This window comes from Hippichthys cyanospilos, chromosome 11 (assembly GCF_059441005.1).
Source record: "Hippichthys cyanospilos isolate Australia breed blue-spotted pipefish chromosome 11, RoL_Hcya_1.0, whole genome shotgun sequence".
Taxonomy (NCBI): Eukaryota; Metazoa; Chordata; class Actinopteri; order Syngnathiformes; family Syngnathidae; genus Hippichthys; species Hippichthys cyanospilos.
In genome coordinates, this window is record NC_142379.1 from 49,927 (window position 1) to 75,000 (window position 25,074).

At 61.1% G+C, this 25,074-nt stretch overlaps 5 protein-coding genes across 15 annotated transcripts in view; 3 read left to right on the forward strand and 2 right to left on the reverse strand.

Moving 5' to 3' along the window:
• Positions 1-1,952: 1,952 nt before the first annotated feature.
• eif4h (eukaryotic translation initiation factor 4h) lies at positions 1,953-8,006 on the forward strand. 4 transcript variants are annotated; one of them, XR_015867219.1, is made up of 9 exons: positions 1,953-2,099; positions 3,674-3,864; positions 4,081-4,145; positions 4,221-4,317; positions 4,387-4,455; positions 4,524-4,652; positions 6,040-6,155; positions 7,341-7,479; positions 7,584-8,006. XR_015867219.1 is itself a non-coding variant. In XM_088427703.1 (8 exons), the coding sequence occupies exons 1-8, from the start codon at positions 2,038-2,040 to the stop codon at positions 7,392-7,394; spliced, it is 783 nt and encodes a 260-aa protein (XP_088283829.1). In that variant the 5' UTR covers positions 1,953-2,037; the 3' UTR covers positions 7,395-8,006. The 4 variants fall into 4 exon arrangements, 3 of the variants coding, with proteins under 3 accessions (XP_088283829.1, XP_088283831.1, XP_088283830.1); XM_088427703.1 differs by having other exon boundaries at positions 7,341-8,006; XM_088427705.1 differs by lacking the exon at positions 7,341-7,479.
• A 344-nt stretch (positions 8,007-8,350) lies between these two features.
• Positions 8,351-12,194, forward strand: rffl (ring finger and FYVE-like domain containing E3 ubiquitin protein ligase). Its single transcript, XM_088427710.1, is given in 8 exon segments — positions 8,351-8,588; positions 8,976-9,146; positions 9,572-9,759; positions 9,827-10,024; positions 10,470-10,552; positions 10,554-10,662; positions 11,092-11,311; positions 11,405-12,194. Coding segments are annotated over 7 exon segments (1,023 nt in total). The 5' UTR covers positions 8,351-8,588; positions 8,976-9,106; the 3' UTR covers positions 11,590-12,194.
• On the reverse strand, positions 12,043-20,758 carry dgkd (diacylglycerol kinase delta). 6 transcript variants are annotated; one of them, XM_088427700.1, is made up of 30 exons: positions 20,521-20,757; positions 19,506-19,616; positions 19,340-19,420; positions 19,087-19,191; positions 18,808-18,940; positions 18,567-18,673; positions 18,373-18,498; positions 18,203-18,305; positions 17,580-17,742; positions 17,401-17,509; positions 17,186-17,325; positions 17,037-17,121; positions 16,603-16,697; positions 16,433-16,532; positions 16,102-16,363; positions 15,880-15,996; positions 15,688-15,819; positions 15,523-15,622; positions 15,167-15,277; positions 14,992-15,088; positions 14,787-14,894; positions 14,598-14,711; positions 14,172-14,306; positions 13,927-14,090; positions 13,735-13,846; positions 13,181-13,273; positions 12,989-13,108; positions 12,807-12,924; positions 12,610-12,740; positions 12,043-12,391 (listed from the first exon to the last, which is right to left on the reverse strand). In XM_088427700.1, the coding sequence occupies exons 1-30, from the start codon at positions 20,644-20,646 to the stop codon at positions 12,302-12,304; spliced, it is 3,588 nt and encodes a 1,195-aa protein (XP_088283826.1). In that variant the 5' UTR covers positions 20,647-20,757; the 3' UTR covers positions 12,043-12,301. The 6 variants fall into 6 exon arrangements, with proteins under 6 accessions (XP_088283826.1, XP_088283820.1, XP_088283821.1 ...); XM_088427694.1 differs by having other exon boundaries at positions 12,610-12,924; positions 20,521-20,758; XM_088427695.1 differs by having other exon boundaries at positions 15,688-15,996; positions 20,521-20,758.
• Positions 20,759-20,863: 105 nt separating this feature from the next.
• On the reverse strand, positions 20,864-22,869 carry lipt2 (lipoyl(octanoyl) transferase 2). Of its 2 annotated transcripts, XM_088427706.1 has the most exons (4): positions 22,764-22,869; positions 21,640-22,211; positions 21,446-21,572; positions 20,864-21,377 (listed from the first exon to the last, which is right to left on the reverse strand). In XM_088427706.1, the coding sequence occupies exons 2-4, from the start codon at positions 21,943-21,945 to the stop codon at positions 21,154-21,156; spliced, it is 657 nt and encodes a 218-aa protein (XP_088283832.1). In that variant the 5' UTR covers positions 21,946-22,211; positions 22,764-22,869; the 3' UTR covers positions 20,864-21,153. The 2 variants fall into 2 exon arrangements, with proteins under 2 accessions (XP_088283832.1, XP_088283834.1); XM_088427708.1 differs by lacking the exon at positions 22,764-22,869 and having other exon boundaries at positions 21,640-22,757.
• Positions 22,870-23,442: 573 nt separating this feature from the next.
• rnf169 (ring finger protein 169) overlaps positions 23,443-25,074 on the forward strand; it is a 3,013-nt gene continuing 1,381 nt past the window's right edge. For both annotated transcript variants that reach the window (XM_088427701.1, XM_088427702.1), the window contains exons 1-4: positions 23,443-23,935; positions 24,404-24,477; positions 24,566-24,652; positions 24,969-25,069. In XM_088427701.1, coding sequence (XP_088283827.1) covers positions 23,704-23,935; positions 24,404-24,477; positions 24,566-24,652; positions 24,969-25,069 — 494 coding nt within the window. In that variant the 5' untranslated portion in view covers positions 23,443-23,703. The remainder of the gene's footprint in view (positions 23,936-24,403; positions 24,478-24,565; positions 24,653-24,968; positions 25,070-25,074) is intronic.

Genomic DNA, 25,074 nt, shown 5'->3' on the forward strand with positions numbered 1-25,074 from the left:
CATGCGCTCTTGACTAGCAAAAGAAGCAACTCTAACCCTGACCCCGCCGAAATGAGTGTCAGCTCCAGCGCCAGGTAGCCACAAACCCGAGTTCGAGCGGCACCGGCGTCCGTTCGGCCCTCCGCCCGTCTAGCTTCGGGCCCTCCGTCCGTCCGTCCGTCCGCCCATCCGTGCGGTCATTAGCCATATCATTCATCCCACCCACCTGTCCGGTCATCCGTGCGGCCAGCCGTTAGCCGTTTCCATCCACCAATCATCTCAGCCGCTCGCACTCATACTCAGCAAAACAAAACAAAAAACACCGGGAGCCACAAAAGCGTCTTTGACAAGTCACGGTGGGATAAGCTTGCATATTAAAAGTAGTCACAAAGAAATGGTTTTGGAGCAATGCTCTTCTTCGTGAAATTCAAGTCAAACTTCAACGCTGGAGCTGCGGCTGCAAATCTTCCATTTGACCCCCATGCGCTGGGTCCGCTCATTTCATGTCAAATATCGGTCCAAATCACAGCCGTAGCAGATGTTGACAGTACGTCCGCAAGCACCGTCCAATTCAAACGCGAAGAGGTCAAAGCACTCCCGAAAAGGCACAGCCGCCTACCGAAAAGCGTGCCGGCTCATGAAGCAACATCCGCTTCCTGATGGCCGCTGAGAAAAGGTTGCCCGCCTTGAAGAATCCGACGCATCCCGCCGTCAATGACACTTGAAATGAAATGAAACGGTTCCTTGCATGTCGCTGCGTGGTCTGAATGACCTCTGTCAAAATGTACACGGGTGGTGGAATAAAACCCCCCAAAAATCATTGAATTTGAAGGTGCTTGGGAACTTTTGAGCATCTAAAATTCTTTAGTTTAATGCGACGTGAGCACGAGGCGGCCCGCCCGAGTCGGGAAAATGAAGAGGACCCCGACTTCCATCCGATACGCGGAGACCGCCAATTGCAAAACAACATCTGCGGGGATATTTGCTGATGCGTCTGTGCCAATAAATATTCAAGATTCTACAGTTTTACTGTCATATGCGTAGTCGTCCCACGCCATGAAATTCTTATTCTGTTCACCGAGCGGACTAAAGTTCATAAATAATCTAGCACATAATAGAGAAGGCAATACAACAAAGAGACAGTCATTGAGCGAATCTAAGTGGATAGGTTTACATTCTGAATGGATTATGGAGTAGATGGAGTGGAAGAAACTACACATAGGAGGACGGTTGTGCAAAATATCACGTGGTGCAAAATGTCATGGATTTAGCAGCTTTCCTACACTGCGCAGGGTTTGTAAAGTGCGAAATACGCCCTCAAGGTGAACATTAAGGTTTGTCATCATTTATAACCAGATTACTGTTGATCATCACTTCAACGTGCCATCGTGACGGATTGGTACCGACTTTGTGAAGATGATTGTCCCGCGCGCGCGAAGGTATTCGGGGACGATCGCCGAAGAGAAGTTCAATATCGGTCGAACCTTCCGAAGAAGAACGTGACCGAGTTAGGTTTGCCGGAGGTGGAACTGTGTCGCGATGAGCCGAAACAAACAGCAAATGATCAGAATGGGCCATCCGGTTTACATCCGTCCGAAACGCTTTGAGGACGCCGGCCGGTCCAAGTAAACGGACTTTCACCTGTATAGCGCTTTTCTACCTTGGGTACTCAGAGGTTACTCAAGTGAGCTGCGTTCCTATCGGCTTCCGAGTTAGAAACCGTAGCCTGCATGCTTTTCTACATCAAGAGATGGCCTTTCGTTGTTGTTGCGGTTTTAAATGTAGCCGTGGCGCTGATAACAGGGATGCGATTCGTATCTGACTTTCAATCCGAGGGGGATCGGTCCCATTTCCCGCCTTCTGTGAATGCACCATGAGTCGCCTTTGTTGTTTTTCTAATCAGCTGGCTGTCCAATGGGTCAAACGGATCAGGCGCGCCGCGGACACCGAAAGGCTTCCCTGGCGTGACGTCAAGGCCCACTCGTGGCCCCGCCTCATGTACGCCCCCCTCCCTCCCTCACGCACGCACGCGCTCACACACACACAGCAGCAGCAGTAATGGCGGACTACGACTATGATGATCGGGACCGGGCCTACAGCAGCTTCGGCGGCAGCAGAGGGTGAGTCCGAGCGGCCCTTTCGTACCCCGTCGCCCTTCGACCGCCGCTTCGCCGCGCCGCGGCTGCTAAGCGGGGCGGGCCAGGCGGCGAGGGAAGCGAGCGCCAGCACGGGCTAACGAGCTCCAGTGCTAACGGGGCGAGCTCTCGCAGCTGAGCCCACCGCGCGCACGATATCCGCGAGGAATCCGCGGCGGTTCGCGTGGCCCGCGTGGCCGAGGCTGGCCGAGCGCGCACGCACGCACGCAGTAGCGTGTCGTCGCGTTGTCGTGTACTAAACGGTTGGAGTCGTTGCCGCCGCCGCCGCCGAGTCGATTCGAGTGGCGCGTGCGTGCAGGAGGACATCGGAGCCGTTGCGGTCCTTCGCGTTCGCCCAACGCTGCGGCATCGCGATGGCTGATGCGGGCTGATTTACGACATGAACTCGGTCCGTCGCCAAGCTCGCCGCGCCGATTCCCCCACCGGAAGAACGCGAATGCCGTTTTATCACCACCCCGCGGCAGCTCGCTCTTAAACGCGCGTTTCCAGTGATTTCGCCGAGAAAAACAAATGACGTCGTAAGATTCCGGCCGCGTGCCGTTTCCACGCAACCTTTATCCGTTCCAGGTAAAGGCATTGGCATGTCATGTGCTGATCTGGCAGCGCCGGCCCGACGCTCCCGCATGGCTCCCGGATCCAGCTGCTGTGCGGCCGTCGGGAGTCCGCTCGTTTCCTTCCCCTCTCTCGTTCTCGTCCGCGCGACCGTCGTTGGAATGAGCCAACCGTCCCGAGCAGCCAATAAACGCGTCGAAGACCGGACAGTGTGACGCGATTCCGAGTCGCCGAGGGTCAGCGACGACTCGAATCGTTATGGAAAAGTTAGGGATTCGAAAGCGAGAGTGCAACGCTTGACTTGGCTCAGCCATCGGCGTCGCCTACCTCAACCGTCAGCGTAAGAATGTCATTGCGTGGTTTGGTGCTGTACGCGCGACAACAATTGTCTACGATCCACGCCGATAGAGCGTGCCAATTTGACCGCGTTGCGAACGGAGGCCCGGGAGACCGAAAGTATATCGTTCTGGGGTCGTGTGGGGCGGGACCAATTTGGGCGCCGCCATCTCTTAAAAATCAAAAGAGGCCGAGGGGACGGCGGGGCAAGGGGTACGTGACTCCCCGGACTTCTGTGACACGCGTTTGCTCGCGTGCAACTTCTGCCCGAGTCTGCGCTTTGCGTTTTTCGGCTACCGAAGAAATTGGATTTGCCCTCGCATGTTTCGGCATTGATATTCTTTATAGTTAGGAATAAATCAAATCATTTGTTCTTAGAAAGAGCGTGCCAGGTTAAAGAGACCCTCCTGTTTTTCATCCATCGCGGTAGTTTTTGCAAAGCCGTTTCCTCGTAGCGAACCCATTTTTGTTTTCAGTCAGGCGCCGGGATGACACGCAAGACGTCGGCGTCTTTCTCCTTGCGTTGGATGGCTGCGGCGGCGGTTTGGGGACGGCGCGCCGGCCCGCCGTTGCGGGATTTTGGCTCCCGGTGCGCAGCCCGCTCTTTAGGTCCGTGCCAGTTCTCACGCCGGCCCCCGCTTCCCCCGCAGGCCCCGCAGCGGTGGCGGCGGCCCCCCCGGAGGTCGGCGCGTGAAGGAGCTCCCCACGGAGCCGCCCTTCACCGCCTACGTGGGCAACTTGCCGTCAAACACGGTCCAGGGGGACCTGGACAACATCTTCAAGGACCTCAGCATCCGCAGCGTCCGACTGGTGCGCGACAAAGAGACCGACAAGTTCAAAGGTGAGCCGGCCCCCCTTTCTCGGCAAAAGTAGACCGAGCCAAGTCATCTGAAACGCATCCGGCCGTAATCTGCGCCGCCGTTCTCGGTGGTGTTGGATTTGCCCCGACGCGGGAGCTTTGATGTATGGCGAGCGGAGCGATGCTTTAAAGCCAGTCGGACACCGAAATCCTTGGCGCTCGGGCCCACGGGCGGCGGCTGACATCTTCCTCCCGCAGGTTTCTGTTACGTGGAGTTTGACGACCTGGAGTCTCTTAAGGAAGCCTTGGCGTACGACGGCGCCGTGAGTGCATCGCCCGCCGTCGCTTTGGCGCCGCGGCCCGCGCGCTCACCGTCTTTGTGGCTTTCCGCCCGGCAGGATTTAGGTTCCAGGTTGCTTCGGGTGGACATCGCGGAGGGGCGGAGGCAACCGCGGGGCGGGAGCGGCTTCGGCTTCCCCAAAGACGACTCTCGAGGTACGCCGGCGCGCCGCCGGTCGGTCGGAAAGTCCCGCGCGCGCGGCCTAACGGGCGCGTCGTCCGCAGGCCAGGGAGGTCACCGGGGAGGCGGCCCGCGAGGAGGGCGCGACGACTTCATGGACCAGCCCGGCGGAGGTGCGTCCGCGCGGGCGAAGTGGCGCCGGCCGCCGCGCTCAGCCGCCTCCTCGCCGTCTGCTTTTCAGGTTTCCGTGACGACGACTACTCGGGAGGGCGGAGTCGCGGCCGCGGCGACAGGCGCGGCGGCGGGATGGGGCGCTTCAGAGACGGTCCGCCCCGCGGAGGGATGAGCGACTTCAGGGAACCGTCTGACGGTACGTCGCGGCTGCCGGGCGGCGTGAGGTGCTAGCTTTTCCCATCGTGCCGCCCGCCGTTAGGGCCGGCGCGGTGGGAAACGATGCCAAACCGCAAACGTAATTCAACCGTGACAAATTCGGCTCGTGTCCTTTTCGAACGTAGGCCACACGTAACATAAAAAAATCAAATCTTACTTGCGCGATCGAATACCTTGTGGGAAATAACGCCGCGCGTTTAGCAGATGCGTCAGAGCGACTTTGCCAGTTTGCGCTTCTGCGCAGCCGCTTATCCGTAACGCTGCATTGCCAACGAAACGTTCTGTAAACGGTAAGTAAGGAATCCTATTTGCGTCGTCCAATCTTTCCTTAGGACGGAATTTCCTGATGTGGGAAGCGGGGACCTGTCCCGCGTGAAAGTTCAAGTATGTTAACAAAGCACCAGCGTTGAAATCCAAAAATATACCGTCCCTTTTCATTCAACAAAAAGTACAGTATTCAGAACATGTATATGAACTGGAAAAAGTGGTCCAAAAGATGCAGTTTATCAAAGAACGCCAATACGGTGCAGTGCTGTACTGGACTTTATTTTTATTGTTGAGTTTTGACCGTCTTGGGAAAAAATTGTTGCGTTGGCTTCATTTCTGGCTTGAGGAAAACCTTTGCCTGCGCATCCTTGACTTGCGTTGCTAATTGCAAGTCATTTTCCCGTCGGGCAACGTTGACGTCCGGTGAATGTCGCGCGTCCAGCCGCAAGCAATTTCAACTGCCGGAATTATAGCGAGCGAGAAACGGACCCCTTGAGCCAGCAACTTTTTCCTCAAAATCCTCGTTGCTCGCTCAAACGCTTATTGCTCTCTCAATACTTTATTGTGCGCACAAAATTATTTTTGCCCGCTCGCAATTGCGGCACAAATAAAACTCCGTGGGGGGGGGGGTGCACTTTCTTCCCCCCGCCTCACGTCATCGGTCCGATTTGAATGAGCTAGCCCCCTCCGCCGTCCCTCGGTATGAATAATAAAAAAATAAAATAAAATACACTCGAGGGCCGCAGACCAGCAAGTTCCCGCCCGACCGAGAACTCGCCAGTTACTGGAGCGTTTGGTGCGAAAGGGGCCATCGACGACGACGCGGCGGGGGCCCGATGGTCCGAACGCTGCGATTTCAGCGTCCCGGCGGGTTTTGCCGACTTCCGGGACTCGCCGACCCCAACGATGGTCTCAAATTGTCCTTGTGAGAACATTTTGGATCGGACGCGGACCGTAAAAAGGACTTCTTGTGGTCGTGTTCGGTTAGCGGAAGAGATGAAAGTTTGCCCGTGCGGAGCATTTGAAGGATGAAAGGGATGGAATTCGGGTCGGTGCGCGGGCGAGCTTGAGACTGACGCGTGTTTTTGTCCCCCCCTCAGAGGAGCGCGCCCAGAGGCCGCGCCTGCAGCTGAAGCCCCGGACGGTGTCGGAGCCTCTCAACCAGGTGGCCAACCCCAACTCGGCCATCTTTGGGGGCGCCAAGCCACGAGAGGAGGTGATTTCCCGGGAAAAAGCTCAAGACTGAAGGGCGGGGCGGGCGGGCGGCGGGGCGGGGGTCGGCCGGCGCGGGGGCCGACTCGGGCCGGGAGACGACGCCGTTAGCCCTACGTACGGACGGACGGACCTCGCCCTCCTCATCTCCCTCGGCCTCTTCTTGCTCTTTTCAATCAGCGCAGATATTCATTCTTAGCCACAATTTGAATCATATTAACCAGACCACGCAGTTTCTCTCCAGATCGCGTGGCGATGCCGAAGCTGGAATTGTTGTAGCCGAGAATGCTTTGGCGTGTGGGAGGACGCTCGCATGTAAATATGTACTATATCTCATAACCTTGGGAATTTTGGTCCATGCGATGCATAGTTGCCCGAGTTAGGATCATTTGGACGGGTTGCCGCCCGGCCGGCGGGGGGTGAGTTCCGTTCCCCAGGCGAGTCATCGCAAAACAAACGCGAGTGGAGTCAGGTATGAAAAAAAATCAATAAAAACCGGTGCGCGTCGAGCGCATCCCATGCGTTGACCCGGCGGGGAAACGTGCGAGTTGAACGGCGCGATAGTTCCGAAGAATTTGCTTGGCGACCGAGGTACGGCGCTCTTGAAAAACGAAAGTTTTGGAGATGCTGGGCAAGGGGCTGACAGTTCCAGATGACCCAAAAAGGACTTTCCCTTTTCGCTAGCAAAGTGCCAAGCGGCGGTCTGCGTGTATCTGTCGAAAAACTTTGCTTTGCAAAGGGCGGCAGACCGGGTGAAATGGTCGGCTCGTACGGGTAATGGGCGTTTTCTGTCCCCTGCGAAATTTCGGCCCAAAGGCCGCGAAGGGAGCCCGTGCGGCGTTCTCTCGCCCGCGCACGTTGGCCTTTTTGGGCCCCGCCCGCCGACTTCAGCTTTCCGTGGCGTGGCCCGCTTCTCCGAGCCGACCGCGACGGCATAGCTAGCGTCGCCGGTTGCCGCGATCGACCTCGCGACCGTTGAGAACGGAATTGAATTCCTTTCCGCCCGAGGGGGCCCGCCCGGACCAAAAGGCGGCGTGCGTTTTTGCCGACAATGAGGGCAATAAAGGCCAAAAGCCGGGGCGATTTAGAACGGGATTTCTTCTTCCGCTGATGACGCAAGACGGGAAAAGGGGACCGTTTGCCTTTTTGAGGGCAATCTAGGAATGAATTTTGTCCCGTTTGCTACCAGCTTCCACCGACGGCCGAAGACGGGAAAAAGGGAGAATTTGCCTTTTTTGTTTAGAGCGTCTAAGCCGAGAACTGTTATCGTGCGGGCCGGGGCCGGGCCCACGGCTCCCAAAGCGGCCGCCGATCAACTTTTGAGAAAGGTGCGACGGGGGTGACCCGACTGTCCCGCCAAACGCGGACGCCGGCGGGCCGCTTGGTGTCGGCGGCGCTTGTTGTTGATCTGCCCATGTGTCTTCCGTTGCAGCAGTGACGCGTTTGTGGCGGGCGGACGCCGGAAGAGCGGGAAAGAAAAGGCCCAAAAAGCTTTGCTTGTGTCAGTGTGGACCACCAGAAGAAAGAGCAAAGTCCAAATTGGCAAGCCCAGCAGCACGTTGCCCCATCTTCTTTTGCTTCCTTTCCCCGCAAGTTGGCGCTTTCTGCTCCTGGTCCACACCTTGCTCCCCCACCCCACCCCCAACTCCCGGTCCGCTCCGGTCCAGGCTCGGCCCCCGGACCGGGTCGGGGCGCGTTATTGTTCGGGTTGTTGTCTCGTGTGGTCTGGATGTCCCAGACACTTTTCTTACTGTACAAAAGAAATAAAACGGCTGTTTTAAATGTTTTTTTTTTTTTTTTTTCCTCCTCTCTTGGTGACAATGAGGGCAATAAACGGAATCATTAAACAGTGCGATCTGGCCTCAGAACCATGTCATTTGTGCCAATTTAAGTCAATTGAACGTCGTTCCTAAACGTGAACGGAACTTCGTCTGGCCGCCGGCAACGCTGGAGCGTCGCGGCGGGCGCTTCCGGCGACTGGGGGAGCGCTTCAGTGACTTGACTCTTGCCGGAGCCGCGTGCAAATTGACCCGGCAAGTGTGGAGTGCGATATGCAAATTGACCCGGCAAGTGTGGAGTGCGATATGCAAATTGAGCCGGCAAGTGTGGAGTGCGATATACAAAGCTCTTGTATTTTAGAGCCGCTACTTGTGACGTATTGTCATTTTTTCGAAACTTAACAGGGCCGTTGTGTCGTTTCGGACCATTTCGGGCGAGAGGCTCTGTCGCCATATATTTATGTAAACATCGTCAACTCGTTTGCCGTAAACAATGCGGGCCGGTCGGGTGCGCCTTGATATGACGTCATCGGCCTACTGCCTTTCGCGGCCGGATCACCTGCACGCGACCTGATGACGTAGGACGACCACCTGATGACATCGTCGGCCACCTTGTTCCCGTTCGCTTCGCGAGCCGTCGCCAAAGCGGCGACAGCCAGGTGAGAGCGGCGTTTGTTTCCCTTTTCTCTCCCCTTCCGTTCTGGTTCGCGTCTACCTCGTGAAGCTCCCCGCTCAACTTTTTGCTTTCGTGACCAAGCCGCCGCGCTAGCTCGCTTAGCTTAGCACGCTGAAAAGTTTGAAAGTTGGCCGGCGTTGACGTCAAGCCCCGAAGTTGACGCGACAAGTGGGTGGGGGGGGGACAAAGTTTCCTCTGTCGTCGAAGTTCGCCCTCGAACGAAGGTTTCCGAGTCACTTCCCGTGCTAAACGCGACACCTGCGTGCGAGCGCGCCGCGGAAAGCGACAAGGAAGGCTAACGACAAGACGGTCAAGTTTCTCTCGACGCCAGCCGACGTCCACGCCGACGAAGTCTTGCCTTTGTCAACAGAGCAACGCTTGAGGACTAAGGAAGCGGAGGGGGAAAAAAAGTCCACGTTTCACTTTATCGACGTTATCAAAACGACACGTTGGAAGCCAGTACGCAGACGTACTTTGGCGAGGGATGCCCGAGCGCCGATCATGTCGATCGGCTGTGTTGGAGAGCGACGAGGGCGACATGGTAAACGGGCAGCGTCGGGCTCGACGCCGCCGCCGCCGCCGCCGCCGCCGCCGCCGCCGCTGCTCCTGGGCTCCCCCGGCCTAAGTGTATGCTTTCAAAACACGAGCGCAAGTGGCCTTTGTAAAGATCCCAGTTCCCCAAACCAATAAAGAGGACGTTTCTGAGCTATAATGTGAGGAATATCCTGTGCCTTTTGCCACACCGGGACGTACCTGTTTTCACTTGTATGATCGGTTGGAAAGAATGAACAATTCGCAACTATTTGCCAGGAAGTTCCCACCTTCTTAAAAAAACAAAAAAAGTGAGAAAGAGGGTTACCTCCTTTGACAGACTAGTCTTATGATGTACCGGTGGGCGCCCCCCCTTCCGCTCCCCGCTAGCAAAGTCACAAATAAGGGCGTCGCGCCATTGTCGTTTGTATCCAGAAATGTGGGCGTCATGTTGTCAGTGGCTGTGCTTGGACTCGGCGGATAACCGGGCCGGCGCGGCCGAGCCGCACCCCCTTTCCTACACCAACTCGGCCTTCAGCGGACGGCCCACCCCGCCCCCCGAGCGGCCGGGGCAGGCCTGCAAGGCTTGCGGGCGCCGCCTGGACGCGCCCAGCGCCGCCAAGGTAAGCCTCGGACGGCGAGCGCCGGCGTGCCCTCTGGCCGACCACGTACGCGCGGCGCTCCCGCCAGCACGTGTGCGCCGACTGCAAGGAGAACTACTGCGGCCGCTGCTCGGCCCAATCGGAGCCCCGCCCCCGCCTGTGTCACACGTGCCGTCGCTTCCACGGCCGCTTGTTGCAACGCGCCGAGCTGATGAAGCTGAAAGTCAAGGAGCTGCGAGATTACCTGCACCTGCACCACGTGGCCACGCACCTCTGCCGAGAGAAGGTACCGCGCCGCGAAACCGGGGGGGGGGGGGGGTCACCCCGAGCAAAATGCTGCGAGAGGGGCCCAAATTGGACTCGCCGTGTAGCTCCGCCCCCGCCGGCCGCAATTTGCTTTCTGCAAAAGTCTTGTCGCCAATTTGGGAATCGGCGACATTTCGTATCGGGGCGCGCCTTTTCTTCATTTGCCGCGTCGGGCTCGCTTCGGAGGTCTCTCCCCTTCGCGGTCCTCCGACGCGCGCGTCCGTCTGCCTTCAGAAGCGCTTCTAGAAAACGAAGCGGACCAGGGCCCGACGTCGCGCGAGCGTGTCCTCGTCCTCCTTTGACCCGGACCGACATCGGAGCAATTGGCCTGTGACCTTCTGGCGGCGCCTCTCCCTTCCTTTACTCTTTGCTTTAACGCGCGAACATTGGATGCGCGTTTGCCACGAAAAGCTGCGCCCCCGCAGGAGGAGCTGGTGGAACTGATCCTGAGTCGGCAGTCCTCGCCTGGCGAAAGCCCCGAGCGCCACCCCCGCCGGCGACCCGCGCTCGGACGCCCGACCCCCCGACCGGACCCCGGGAGCGGGGACTCCCGAGAGCGCCTCCGACCGGGACCCGGAGGCGCTCCCGCGGCGAGACCCAGACCGGGACCCGGATCAGGTAGGAGGTTCGGGAACGCTCGCCGCCCTTTTTGAAAGCGAGGGCTGCTACTTTGGTATCGAGTAGTACGAAGCAGAGAGGGTTTCTCTGTCCGGACCGGGGCCCGACCGACAACCGCTAGATACTTTTGAGGCCCGTGCCGTTGACCGCCCGTCGGGCGATAAATTCAAATGATTGGCGATGAACCCAATGGCGTCCGTCAACGCAGGCGGCATATTTTGAGTAAGTCCTCGGACCGGTTGAAGGTGTGGACGAGCGACGGCGTCCAAGTCGCAAAAGCGGCCGTCGGGCGATGTGACGCATGGAAAGCGACGCCGGGGGCTTTGCGCCGGCTGACCCGGTGCGCCCGCCGTCTTCTCCCTCCAGGAAGGGGCGGCGGAGGAGACCGAGGCGGAGGAGACCGAGGCGGAGGCTGCGCCCCATGCGGAGGAGGCGGGGGAGCCGCGTGACGCGGAGGAGGCGCGGGACCCGGCGGGCCGCAGGGCCTCTCTGTCGGACTTGAGCGGCGAGGACGACGTGGAGGCGCTGAGCGTGCGGCAGCTGAAGGAAATTCTGGCCAGGAACTTTGTCAACTTCAAAGGCTGCTGCGAGAAGTGGGAGCTGATGGAGAGAGTGGCCCGCCTCTACCGGGACCGCAGCGCCAACCGCGGTGAGACAAAGGCGCTCGCAGATGCCGTTGGACGCGCGGCGAGAGGCTCCCGTCTAACGCCCCCCCCCCCCCCCCCCCCCCCCCCCCCCCCAGACGACGGCGGCGCTCCGGCGGGCTCGGATCACAACCTGTGTCGCATCTGCATGGACGCGGCCATCGACTGCGTGCTGCTGGAATGCGGTCACATGATAACGTGCACCAAATGCGGCAAGCGCATGAACGAGTGTCCCATCTGCCGCCAGTTTGTCATCAGGGCCGTCCACGTCTTCAGGTCCTGACACAGGTAGCGCGCACGCGCGGGCCGGTGCTGCGCCCCCCCGCCGGCGGCAACCGATAGGACGACGCGCTGGACGCCGCGGGTCTTAACAGTAATAGCTTTTGGCTGCGCTTCTTCGGCTGGCCTTCCTCTTCTTGGCGCGTATCCGATGGAGAGCTCTCGCTTTTGGCTTTTCTCCTCCCGTTGCGGACGTCCGTCCAAGAAGACCGCCGAGTTCCACCCCGCCCAAATGCCGAAGGGCGGGCCGCGTAAACGGCGGCCTTTTATTCAACGTTGACTTTTGGACTCCAAACTTTCACGCCACACCTTTTTTTTTTTTTTAAGCGCAGTGGCTTTTAATGTTTTTGTTTTAAATCACGGCGCTAGACCACCTTTTTGAGCGCCGCGTACATCGGCCCTCCAAAAAAGCACCCAATAGCGTCAGCGTGAAAGAACACGATCAGATGACTAAAGGTACAAGTGTGCGAAAGGACTTTTAATAACAAACACAAAATGTTTTTGGACCAAAATACAAATTTGTCTTTTTCACATTTTCTTTCCAATGCTCATGAAATGTTTACTGAAAATGTTCTTCTCTGCATAAAGAAAAATAAAAGCTCGATGGCCCGTGACTAAATAAATAGAAAAAAAAGCCTCGACGTCGCTCGGCGACGAGACGCAAAAGGCGGAGCGGAAGGCTCGTTTGCCGCGCGGGGCCACCGAGGGGGCGGAGCTCAGGCCTCGCCGGCGCCGCCGTCGCGGCTCAGCTCCCGGATGCCCTGAAGGATTCTCTTCAGGTGGCCCACTTTGCTGACGCCCAGGTCCTGCGCACGGGCGCCACACGTGAGCGCCACACGTGAGCGCCACACGTGAGCGCCACACGTGAGCGCCACACGTGAGCGCGGCGCGTTCGCCGGCTTACCTCGAGGTCTCGCCGCGTTCGCCGGCTTACCTCGAGGTCTCGCCGCGTTCGCCGGCTTACCTCGAGGTCTCGCCGCGTTCGCCGGCTTACCTCGAGGTCTCGCCGCGTTCGCCGGCTTACCTTGAGGTCTCGCCGCTCCAGGTGCAGCAGCTCGCTCCCTCGCACGTCGTGGCGGCCAAAGACGTCTTTGTACTCGGGCAGGCAAAGGAAGTCCAGCCACGCCCCGACCTCCTCCGTGCCCCACCGGTGAACTGAGGGGAGGGCGCGGGTTAGGCCCCGGCCGGGCCCCTCGCCCGGCCCCCCTGCCCGGGTCTCACCTGGCAGAGCGAGAGAGCCGCGCGCCTCTCTGACTTTGTTGTTCTTGTCCTTCTTGAACTTGGGGACCAGTCGGAACTTGGCGCCGCGGCCGTGCTTGGCCGGGTCGGCCGGGGCGTCCTGCGCACCGGCGAAGTGAGGCCACGGGCGTCCGACGGCCCGCCGAGCGGAGCGCTTTTGCTACCTGCTGGTCGGGCGGCCGCAGGGCCAGGTTGAGCCGGGGGACGTCCGCCAGGCCGCCCAGACGCAGACGCGCGCGGCTCAGCGCTCCGTTTAACTGCTCCCGTTGGCCCTCGTCCAAGGCCTGTCGACGCACGGGCGCTCAGCGGAAAGCCCGGCGGATCGGGACTTTTGCTCGGGCGAGCGTTTGCGTTACCATGGACATGTTTCCGGCCAGGAGCAGCTCCGTCTCGCTGAGCAGGGCTCTCACGTCCTTGGCCATGGCCACCGCCGCGCCGCAGCTCGCCGCCTAAACGCCGGAGACGCATCTTATGGGGCTGCGCGATTCCAGCCGCCGCCGGCGGCTTCCTAAGCCTCCCCCCCAAACTCTCCCGAGGGGAGAGTTTTCCTAAGCCCCCCCCCAACTCTATGTAATAAAAACGAGCGCCTGAGGCGAGAATCTGGATCGGCCTTGAAAACGGATGCCGTTGCCCCGGCGTCTTCCGTCCTCCTGGAGAGGAAGCCGCTCGTGGCTCTTGCTTATCCCCTTCGTAAAAGGTCTTACTGGCCAATTATCAGGTCCTCTTTTCAGTCCCAAGGACTGATTTAGATTGTTTTTCTCCTTCATTCATTAGAGGGCAACGGCGGAGAGATCAAAACGGCTCTTAGCTGCCATTGCACGCTATTGTTCGTTTCCTTCACCGCTCATCCTTTTGTCCGAGCCGCATTGAAAACCCGGAGAACGGCTTTGGCCGGAATGGCCTTTCGTACCCCGATGGCTCCAGACTGAGCGTAGACGCGGTCCATGGATTTGGAGCAGGCGTTGACGGCGTGAGCCAGCTCTTGCTCCAGATCGCGGTGACTTTGCGCCAACTGACAGATGCTGACACGTACAGACAAACGGCGAGTAAAGGCGCCGAGGGACAAAGGCGGCGAAAGAGCCGCGCGCGCGAGCGCCCTCACCTGCCGATGAGGACTCCGGCCGCCTGCGCCAAGTTTCGCACCGCCGCCGCCTCTTCCTCCGAGAGGATCTCAGGATGGTTGGCCAGGGGGGCGGCCAGCGCCGGGTCCCGGGGAAATTCGCACTTTTGTTTGTCCTCCCACGACTTCAAGGTGCTCTCGAAGGCCTGCGGCAGAAGACGGCTGAGGAGGCGCCGCCCCGCCGGCCCGCCGCCCCGGGAGCGGAAGCCCCCGGCCCCGGGACTCACGCGGTCCCTGGTGAGCGTCTGGCTGCGGTTCTTGTGGAGAATCTTGATGTAGCCCGGCGGCTGGATCCAGGCCTCGCCGTCCACCTGCACGGGAACGCCCTCGTCCCCCAGGATGGCGATGGTCACCGTGCGACACTGCCGCGTACGCGCGCCCGCCACGTCAGGCGATTCCGTCCGAGCCGAAGCAGCAGCCGCCGTCCGCGCCGCTTCGAGCTGGCCCCCGCCCGCCCGCGAGGAAGGCCGGGAGCTCGCGACGGTCCGCGCTTTTTAAAAAGGCCGAGAGGTCGGCCGGCCCGCGGGCTTAGGACCCCCGTGGGCCCGAACCGGCGGTCTAAAAGCCGTCCGTGCCGTCGCTCGACGGCTCGCGTGAATGCCGCGACGCCTTGAAAACGAGAGGGAACGTCGGCCTCGTGCCAGAGCGCCTACCTGCGCGATGCGGTGGTGTTGCAGATTGATGACCCGCGAGACGGCCATCTGCATGCTGCCGAACACGGCCACCACCTCCAGAATTTTGTCGTCGAAAGACGGCGCGGCGAAGGTCTGTGAACGCGGCGGGTGAGGGACGAGCGGGAGAAGGCGGACGAGGGACGGACGGACAGAAGCGCGCCCGCTCACGTCGTCTTCTTTGGTTCCTCCCCAGAAGTTGGTCCCGCCGGCGTAACTGGGAATGTTCAAGACGGCGATGCCCTGCAGGCTGGGGAGGGGGATGGGTCGCCCGTCGCACTGCGCACACCACACGTAGAGAGGACGGCGGTCGGTCGGTCGGTCGGGCGGGCGGGGTCTCGCGCGCCAAGCAAAGCCCTCTCGGGACGCGTCTCACCTCCAGCAGAACTCTCTGCTCCAGGTTCTTGTAGGTTCGGTGCAGCAGCTCTTTGGTTCCCAGAACGCCGTACCACATCATGTTCTTGGTGCGACTCCTGCAACGCCGGGGCCCGCGTCAGGCGCGCCGCGGGTGCCGTCGCCCGGCCCGGCCCGGCTCGGCCCGGCCTCCTCACCTGCACTTCTCGGGATGTTCGTCTCGCTTGTTGTTAAAGTCCAGAGAAATTTTGGCGTCCAGACCGATGCCCAAGTAATTGTTCATCACGCACTTCTCCGTGTAGCACGCCCTGCGCGCACAGAGCCGAAAAGACGGCGCCGCCTTCCGTCACTCCGACCCGAACGCAAAGGCCACTCGGAGGGTTGCCCCGCCGCGCTTTAGCGATAGCGCGGGGCGTAAGCCCGCGGAGCGTAAGCCCGCGGAGCATAAGCTTGAAGCCTGTTGACGAAAGGCAAAGCCGCGCGGCCTCCCCGGCGAGAGGACTTTTCTCGACTGGGACTCCAGGTGCAAAGGACGGGCGGGCGGCGGCCTTACATGTTGTCGGGGTCGCACGACGCCAGCGACTCGCCGTTGAGCAGCAATCGACCGATGACGGACGTGTGAGACAGGGTGGACGACACGCTCGCCCGCAGACCTGCGCGCGCTCACAGTTAGAGAAGGAGCGCGTGCGCGCGCGCGGCCGGGGCACGGGCATCGCACCGGGGTAGAGGATCTTGGGGCCGAGCGCGGGCACGCCGTCCGGGCCGGCCGCGTGGACCGGGAGGGATACGGAGCTGCCCGCCGATAGACTGGCTCGACTGGCGCGCTTCTCGCACGCCGCCGTCTTGCCGGCTGCAAAGCAGAGTTGAACCTCATCCCGATGAAAATCGGCAGCGGAGGCGGCAAACGAACCTGGGCCGGCCGGCCGCCGTTTGTCGCGGCCCTCGTCCTCCTGGTCTTGGGCCGTCCCGCCGTCCGCCGCGACGCCAGAGAAGGCGGACGCCGTCTGCGCGTTCTGCTCGTCCACGGCTGCAAAAAAATACAAATGAAAAAAGCCCGCCGAGAAGACGCACAAGCCGCATCGGCGGAACGTTCAAGAAGAGACGCGGAGCGCGCGGGAACCGAGTTGCTGACCTTTCTCGGCGTGCTCAACGATCTGCCGGATGACCTTCTTCAGGCTATTGGCTCGGAGCATCAGCTGCTCGCGAGGTTTAAAGATGGGCGTCGCCGGCGGTGAGTCGGGGGCGGGGCACGGCAGCGCGCGGAGGAGGGGCAGCACCAAACCCAGGGGGCCGCCTTCTTGCGGGGGGAGAGGCGAGGCCGCTCGCCGGGACGCCTCAGACTCCTCGGTCAGGGTCCTCAGGAGGAGGTCCAGCTTTTCCTCCAGGAGGCCGCACTGCAAAGACGGCGGGAAGTCGGCGCCGCGCGTCCTACCGACCGGCGGGGCGGTCGCCCGCAGCCCTACCTTCTTAGCCATGATGTCGGACTCCCGCGAAGGCTCGGCGTTCCTCTCGTAGGCCTTCCCCACCCGCGCCACAAAGTCCTTCACCGTCTCGCACAGAACCCTGCGGGCGGGCGGGCCCATGTCAAGGACGAAGCCGGCGCACCGAGGACGGCGGGAGAAAATTGGCCCACTTGGCGGAAGAAAGGACAACCGAGTGCTGGTCCGACGTCAGTATCTTGGAGAGGTGAACTGCCACCGAGTCCTCGTAAGTCAGAATCTGCCGCACCTGGACGCACCGGCGACGGGAGGCGGTCAGCTACCGTTACTCCTCGGGAAAAATCAAATGACAGCATCCAAGCCCGATCGACACCGCGCGTCCGGGTCGCGGCGCTCGCGTGCCTTCCTGCGACTCGGGGGCGGGGCAAGAACCGCGCGCATGAAATCCGCAGCGGGAGGCGGGAGGCGACGGTCGGACCCCGACCCTAACCCCGGCTCCGCTTTTCCAAATTCGACACGTCTCTCTCATTCGTCCGCCCTCCTCTGTCCCGTTCCGCGCCGCCGATGTCCGAGACGGCGTAACGGTTCTTGTGCGCTTTTTCGCACGAGGAAGGCGGCGGCGCCTCACCTCCGACTCGTCGCCGCAGTTCTCGGCCGCGTCGGAGGCCGGGCTCCGCTGCGCCAGCTTGCTCTCGTAGACCATGACGCTCCACCTGCGAGCGCGTCGGCAACGTGGGCAAAGCCGGCGGTCGAGCCGCGGCCCCCGCCGCGCCTCACCTGTCCAGCATCTTGGTGCTGGCCCGCTCCAGTTTCTCCAGGATTTGAGGTAGTTGGGCATCGTCATCGCAGGCCGACCCCCAGCCCAGAACTCGGGCCAGGTCGTTGCCGGTCCCTAGAGGCAGAACCCCCAGCTGGCACTGGGACGCAACAGGGACGGACGGCGGCGTGAGCGCGACGCCGGGGGCGGGAAGACGCCCGAGAAGGTGGCTCACCTGTTTGTGCAGCGTCAGCGTGTCAATCTCAGACAGCACCCAACCCACGCTCCCGTCGCCCCCGCACACCAGGATCCTGAAGGTGTCGAACTTCTGGAAGAGGCGCAGCCTGGCCGGAAGCCGCGGCGAGACGCCGCACGTTAGCGGGACGCGCGGCCGCGTGGAGCCGAGCGCCTCACCCCAAGTGGGGTCCTCCGTTCATCAGGTCGAAAACCTGCGCGGGGTTGAGCAGCTGCTTGAAGCGGCGCAGGAACTTGACGCCCTGGTTGTCTCCGCTCTTGGAGTTGACGAAGACCAGGAGAGGGCTGGTGCAGGACGGAGGGCAGGATGCTTTCCAGAAACCTGCGGCCGAGCGGGACCGCGGCGTGAGGACTCGGCCGCATTGCGCGCAGTGGGAAACGGGAGGAACGCCGCCGAGTTTTTTCCGGGACGCGGCCCGACCCGTTCACGGCTTCCTTCCTAAAGGGGGTCTTGCCGAACGTCGCGCCAAAGTGGGAGTTTGTATCTTTCTGCTTGTGGGTTAGTAGGACACGGGTAAAGGGAGGACCTCCTCCTGCCCGTTTCCGAGCTCCGCCCTCTTGCGACACGCCCGATCTAAACGATTGCCACGGTCGGCGTTTGAGTCGGGCGCGGCGAGAGAGGCGCGCTCGCAAAACATCCGGGATATCGTATCCTCCCCGGGAACTCCAAAAGAACCCGACGGACGGCAAGGTCCGGGTTGCGGACGCGCCCCGGGGAAGGACGTCTTCCCGTCCCCGAGCAAAGTCGCCGCACGGGAGCGGCGCGGGTTAGGGGGTCTCACCGTCGGAGTCGATGCTGTTGAGCGCCGTGGGCGGGATGACGGACACTTTGCACTGGCCCAGCGGACACTTGACAGACAGATGCTCCCGGCAACCCGAGTGCACCTGAGGGAGACGGCCGGCGCGTTTACGGCGGGCCCGGCGCCGCGCCCCCGAAACTCGCCCGTCTTACCATGGCCTTGCACCAGAGACATCGCCAGTCTTGCAGCCGCAGGACGCTGCCGCAGGTCTTGTCGCAGGCGCCGCACTTGGCCGACACGGGCAGGTTTCCCTCCAGCCACTGGTGCGGCATCCACACCTGGCGGGCGGGCGGGCGCGGTAAGGGCTCCGTCGCCGGCGCGGCGCCGCGACCTTCCCGAGACTCACCCCGTCCTCGTCCTCCACGATGTCCTTCCCGACGGACGCCAGCGTCGTCCACTTGCAGTTGTTGGTGGCTCGGACGGCGCAACGTTTGTGCGCCTTGAATTTACACACTGGCCGCGCGCGCTGCGCGCGCACGCAAGTCAAGACCGCGCGCCGCTGACAACGTTCCTTAGTATCAGGCCAGCGGGGCCTCGGGCTCGCCTTTAGACAAGGGGAGCTCGATCGCTGAGCCCTCCGCACTTACCTTCGCAGGAGAGTCCGTGCGAGGTGACTCCCGACAAAGCTTCCCTGCACACGTTGCAGTAGGTGGGGCGGGCGTGCGAGCACGCGTACCAGTTGTGCATTCCGCTGAAGTGCTCCATGCTGTACTGGGTGGACTGCAAGACGCACAGAGCCGCTGAGGAAAGCGCGCCGCCGGCCGCCGGCCGCGTGCCGACCGCAAAGGAGACGGGCCGCCAACGATGAACCCTTCCGCCGAGCCGAGCCGCAAATCGGCAACGGCCGTTTGAAGGCGCGCGCCAACCTCGTAGTTTTGTCGGTTCTGGGCGCTCCGCAAAACCGAGATCCATTCCTCCATCTCCTTGCGGTTGTCCGCGCACAGGATCAGGCGCCGGCACGGAGTGATGACCTGCGTGCACGCGCGCGCGTTCGTTAGGCCGGCCGGCGATAAAAGTCCGCTACAATAGCCGAAAGAGGCGGAAAGACCGGGGGGCTGAGCTCGTCACGCCCGGGCCGGGCTAGGGTTGGTTAGTGGGGCGCGCTCGGCCGGGACTCGCCGTGAAGCTGTTGTTGACGTTCTTGGTGCTGGATTCGGCCACGCTGGCGTCCGTCAGGTCCACCTCGTCGAAGATGATGGACTGCAAGCGGGGGGCGCGACGTGAGCCGCGAGCGACGGAGGGCGGCGCCCGGCCCGATCTGCGCCCGGCCCGATCCGGCGCTCACCTTGGCGCTCTGCGCGTAGTAAAGCGTCCTCCCCCTCAGTTTGAAATAACGCCTCTTCCAGCGCTGGAACGAAGTGGTCTGCTTCATCAAGTCGCCTTCCTTCAACACCGTCTGACGCGGCGGCACAAGAAGTCAGCGGCAGGCGTGAGCCCAGACCCGGCCCGTCGCAGGCGGGGAAACGGCCTACTCTCAAAGCAAAGACAACTCAACTGGTGTCCACAATTCAAACCGCGGTAGCAAGCTCCACGCGCCCGTCACAGCCGCTGTATGGGGCGCCAAACTCTGCAGCGTGGCTTGTCCGAACGGGTTGACTCTCGGGGATTTTGACTGACGCCGCGAGGGCTTCGCATTTGATATTTCGAGTCAGGTCTACACCGTCGCTGACGAGCACGTTGATCTGCGAGTCATTGAAGGCCGTTCGATTGCATTTGGAGGGGCGGGTCGCCCCGACATCAGCGAGGAAGCGGATACTAGTAAACGTTTTCCACGACCTCCGGGCCTTTCATATTTTCATCGCTGTTTTGGTATTTACTGGGCAGGCGAAATCTGCCACTAGGGGAATCCGCAGGTGCCGTAGCCCACTCGGTTGCATTTGTTGCTGTGCGCGGTGGGACACTTGTCATTTAGTTTGTTTCTCTTAAGCCGAAGCCCCAAAACGGCGTTTCCGCTACGTGGCGCGGAGCCGCAAAGAAGAACAAAAGCCATTTCCGAACGCGCCGAGTTGCGAGACGGAGCGCTCCGCGAGCCGCGAGCCGCGAGCCACGAGTCGACCGCCGCCGCCGCCGGAACGCGAGCGGCGGCAAGCAGGCAGGAAAGGGCGAGGCTGCGCCTCGGGCCTCCGGCGGTAAATGACAAACGGCCGGCCACTCGGCGCTCGCGTTTCCGCTGCGCGCGCGTCACGCCGAGGGGCAAGCGGAGGCGGAGGCGACGCTTGCTTTCGGCCTTTCCGCTCGCGACGTTTTTCTTTTTATTGCAACAAGTGTCGTACCAAGTCGTTCCCGGGCGAGGGGCTCACCTTGCTGCGTATCTGACCGGAAGTGGACACTTTCCGGATGAGTTTTTGCGGAGCGCCCGGTTCCTGCTCCGGTTCGCTGTCCGACGACTCGTCCGGGCAGCGAGCGCCGAACAAGTCCGCCGCCATCCCGGCCCGAATCTCGTCTCGTCCGGATCGAGGGTCCTCCTTCGAACCTGCCTCCTCCCTGCCTGCATTGGCGGCAGACCACCCGGGCAGCGCGATGGAGGCAGGGAGGGAAGAGCGCCCCCCTGCGGCCGCTCGAAGCGCCGACCGTCACGGGAAAGGAAAGCCTTTGTCGAATCGACAACACGCGCGTGGACGCTGGGACGGGAGCAAGCCAGCGTTTCGATTTTTTTATTTTATTTTATTTTTGTGATTGTAAAGCAACCCCCCCCCCCCCACACACACACACACGCAGACCGAGAACAGCCGTCCGTGCTGTGAGCAGCACCTGTATTTGTCGCACGCAGGCACTGAACATTTGTCCTCATCATGCTTCTTGGCGCCACGTTCACATTCCGGTAATATCGTCCGTGTCGTTACACCCCATCGTTCCCCAATATGAGGCTTGCTGCCCGCCGACGAGCATTTTCCTGGGCCGGCCTCCGTGGCGGGGAGAAAATGTTGACGGCGTCAGCGCCCGTCGTCCAGCAGCCGGCAGTCCAAGTGGCGGGCGAAGGCGCGCAGCAGGTGCGGGGCGGCCTCCTCCACGCCGGCCCGCCGCCGCAGCTCCGCGCTCAGCGAGGTCACGCCCTTGCCCTCCAGGCCGCACGGCACGATGTGACGGAACCACGTTAGGTCCGTATCGCAGTTGAGGGCCAGGCCGTGCGACGTCACGTGGCGGGAGCAGCGGATGCCTGCGGGGGCGGGAAAAAAAAAGGAGGGAGAGCGAGCGGGTGGGGAAGGGGCTTGGGGGAGGACGTACCGATGGCGCAGATCTTGTTGTCCCCGACCCAGACGCCGGTGTGCGGGGACGTGGACGCCTCCACGCCCAAGGCCGCGCACGCCGAGATGGCCGTCTGTTCCAGCCGGGACACGTACCAGCGCACGCTCTGCGCCAAAGCCACGGGTCAGCGCGGTTCCGATGGAGGGTAGGCGGGCGGGCGGGCGGGCGGGCACCTTCTTGAAGGCGGCCAGGTGCAGGACCGGGTAGCAGAGCAGCTGGCCGGGGCCGTGGAAGGTGGTCAGGCCCCCCCGGTCGGCCCCGTGGACCTGCGCCCCCAGCAGACGCAGGCGCTCCAGCTGGGCGGGGGGGCGCCCCTTCTGCCGGATGCCGGTGGTGTAGACGGGCGGGTGCTGGCACAGCAGCAGCGCGTGGAGGGCGCCGCCGCCCGCCCGGCACCGCCCCACGTAGGCTTCCTGGACGCGCAGGGCTTCCCGGTAGGGCAGCAGGCCCAGGCGCACCACCTCCACCAGCGGACGCATGGCCGGCTGCCAAGAGCCGGACCGGAGCGGACGCTTTTCCGATCGGACGTCAAGCGACCGCTCGCTCGCTCCCTCGCTCGCTCGGCCTGTCCCTCGCGGAGCGCCGTCGTTCGCTCACGTCGCCGGATGAAAGGCCGCTCCAAAGTTGAATCGGACAGACGCGGGCGGAACTTCAACGAGGGCGACGGCCAAGGATCAAAATACGGTCGGAGTCCATCGAACGTCGCGCCTCGGGATTACGCTGCCTCGCGTCGTCGTCTTCGCAACTTCAAAAGCGTACAGAAAGATGTACAGCAGGCGGAAGATGTTTGAAACGTCTGTCTCTAATCCAGCCGCCTGAACTGGAATTTGAACATTAGCGTTGAAATTGTGGAACGCCATAACTTTTTTTTTTTTCGCCCGCGGCATGAACGACGCATCGCTGTGCTGCGAAGCGAAGCCATTGAAGGTGTACGATACAATGCAGATCAAATGATTCGTACTGTTTTAAGGCTTGAGCCAATCTTCCGCCGGATGCGCAAGGACCGTAGTGAGCCACGTTTAGAATGGCTAATCCGTATTTGCAGGTATGGAATTGCATTCCATTTCAAATACGGTGATATTGTAACGTCGCACGTTGCTTTGAAACGTCAGCAATAAGTCATAAATAATGGGTTGCGGTTTTGAAGCGACTTGCCCAACACCGTCGACTTGTAACGGTCGTGCAAAAGTTTGTTTTCCGGGGCTCGTCCTTGCGCGAGCGGCCAAGCATATTGATTTATTTCAAGTCGTATAAATGTGAACGTTGGCATGGAAGTGGTTGACTGGGGTGTTTTTACCTCCGACCTGTCAAGCCAGCCTCGGCGGACGATGTCAGGGGGCCGCCATTGTTGCTTTTCTTTTTCTTCGCTGGGATTTGTGGTAGCGTCGCCAAGTGGACGGGGGCCGTGTTGCGCGCTCGTCCTAATTTGCCCATTGGCGAATTCAAAAAATAAAATCGATTCAATCCATCTCAAAACACCTAAATGCAATAAAGCGATCATGCAGAGTCACAGTTTGTTTGTTTTTTGTATTGTTTTTTTTTTTTTTTTTTTGGGGGGGGGGGCGTCATTCCATGAAAAAAAGCAGCTGTTTCCCTACGGGGTTTCAAGGTAATTAAACTATGATGAAGGAACTTCGTATTAATGTGTCACGTTGAGACTCAAAAATACCGAGCCGGCGCCGGAAAAGTTCAAAGTACGAGGGTGATTTTTATTTTTGTTCTTTCATTCATCGTGGGTTCCGCATCGAGCTGCTTTTGGATCTGTTGTTTATTTTGCTAAGCAACACGGAAGAGCATCTTTTATTGCGAAGGCCAGGCCACGTCGAGACTCCAAAATATCGAGCTGGCACCGTAAAAGTTTAAAGTATGCGAAATATATTTTTCATTCCGCATCGAGCTTCTTTTTGATCCATTGTTTATTTTGCTAAGGAAGACGGAAGAGCGTCTTTTATTGTGAAGGTCCGGCCATGTTGTGGTCGAGGGTATTTTTTTTTACCAACCTTTATTGACACGCCAAATTGTACAAAAGCAAAACTAGTAAATGAAGCAGTCGAAAGACGCCGGAGAAGAGGAGCCGGGGTGCTTTTCGCTTGAATATCCAACGTCAATCGCCAAGGGAGACTTTGCGGCGCTTTTGGGAGTTTTGGGCGGTGAAAGGGCGGGGTTTGTTTGGAGGGCGAGGGCGAAGGCTAAGGCGAAGGCGAACGCTCGGCAGTCGGCGGCACCCAGCAGGGAAGATGGCGGCCGCGGGCGCGGGCGCGGGCGCGGGCGCGGGGTCTGGCCGACGCTCCAGGAAGGCGAGCGCCGCCGCGGGCTTCCGCTCTTCCCCGGGACTCGGAACCGCGTCGGCGCCGGACGGCCGCGAGCCCCCCGGCCCGAGCGGGACCATCCGGCCGCAGACGGAGGCCGAGCGCGGCGACGGGTCGGCGGCGGGCGGGGACGCCGCGGGCCCCCGCACTCGTGGCTCAGGTGAGCGTCGGACGCCGCTCTCCGCGCATCGGCGGCCTCGCTCGCGCGCCCCTCCGCCGTGTCGACGGGGGGGGAACTTGCTCGGACTTGTTGAGAGCCCGGGCGCTTCGGTGGGCGGAGCTCTCGAGGGGCGAGCAAGCCGGCCCGGCCCGGCCCGGCACGGCACGGCGCCGGGGAGAAAGCGACGAGAGGAATGGCAAAGCGACTTCGCCTTTTGCTCGCTCAACAGCCTTCGGACTTTTTGCCGGCCGGCGGTTGCCGCGCGTGCGGCGGCGCCTGCTTCGACGGAGTTGGCTTCAAACTTGTCAGCCGATTGGCGGAGGGCGGGCTTGGCTCTGTAACGAGACAACCGTGTTTGGGACTATCTCGGTTCATAGATTTCCGTAAAGCTTTGGGTTCGAGCGAGACCAAGGATTGCCAACGGCTGTTGTGTTCTGGCTGTTTGTCTGTCTGTGTGTGCGTGGTCAGCCGTGTTCGCGTGTCCGAGCGCGGTCCACAAGTCGACTGAGTGCTCGTCGTCGGATCTGGGCGTGAAGCACAAGGTGAGTGAGCCTTAGCCAAAATGTAGTCAAATAAATCAGTCACCCTCCTTTATTTCTTGTGGGTTTCTTTCTTTTTTTTTGGACACAGCTGTTGGCGTGCGAGGAGCGAGAGGACGTAAGAAGGAGGAGCCTCCGCAAAGACGACTGCGGCTCGCTCCGACGCGGGGAAGATTGGGTAAGTCCTCGCTTCGGAGAGCACCCAAACCCTTTGTGCAAAATCGCGGCCTTCTACTCGAAGCGCCGGGGCTGCGGGGCTGAGGCTTTGACGGCACGGACCGTCCCTCTGAGGTTGTGACTCGCGGGAGCGGACGGATTAGGCATTCGTTCGCTCCTGTGCCGTCCCGCTCCCGCGGAAAAGAATCTCGTCCCATCAACTGGTGGACTTTCGTGATAAACCATGAAATGGGGGGGGCGGAGGGGGGGTCTCGGGGTTCCCGTTCCACCCGCGAATTTGACTCCGGTTGAGGTTGACCCCTCGTTCTCTCTTGCAGGGCGTCCCATCCGACTCGGAGAACGAGGAGCCGGCGTCCAGAAGGCTCCGGAGGTTCTCGGCGTTCGTGAGGAGGAGCCGGACGTCGTCGGGCGTCGGCAGGTGCT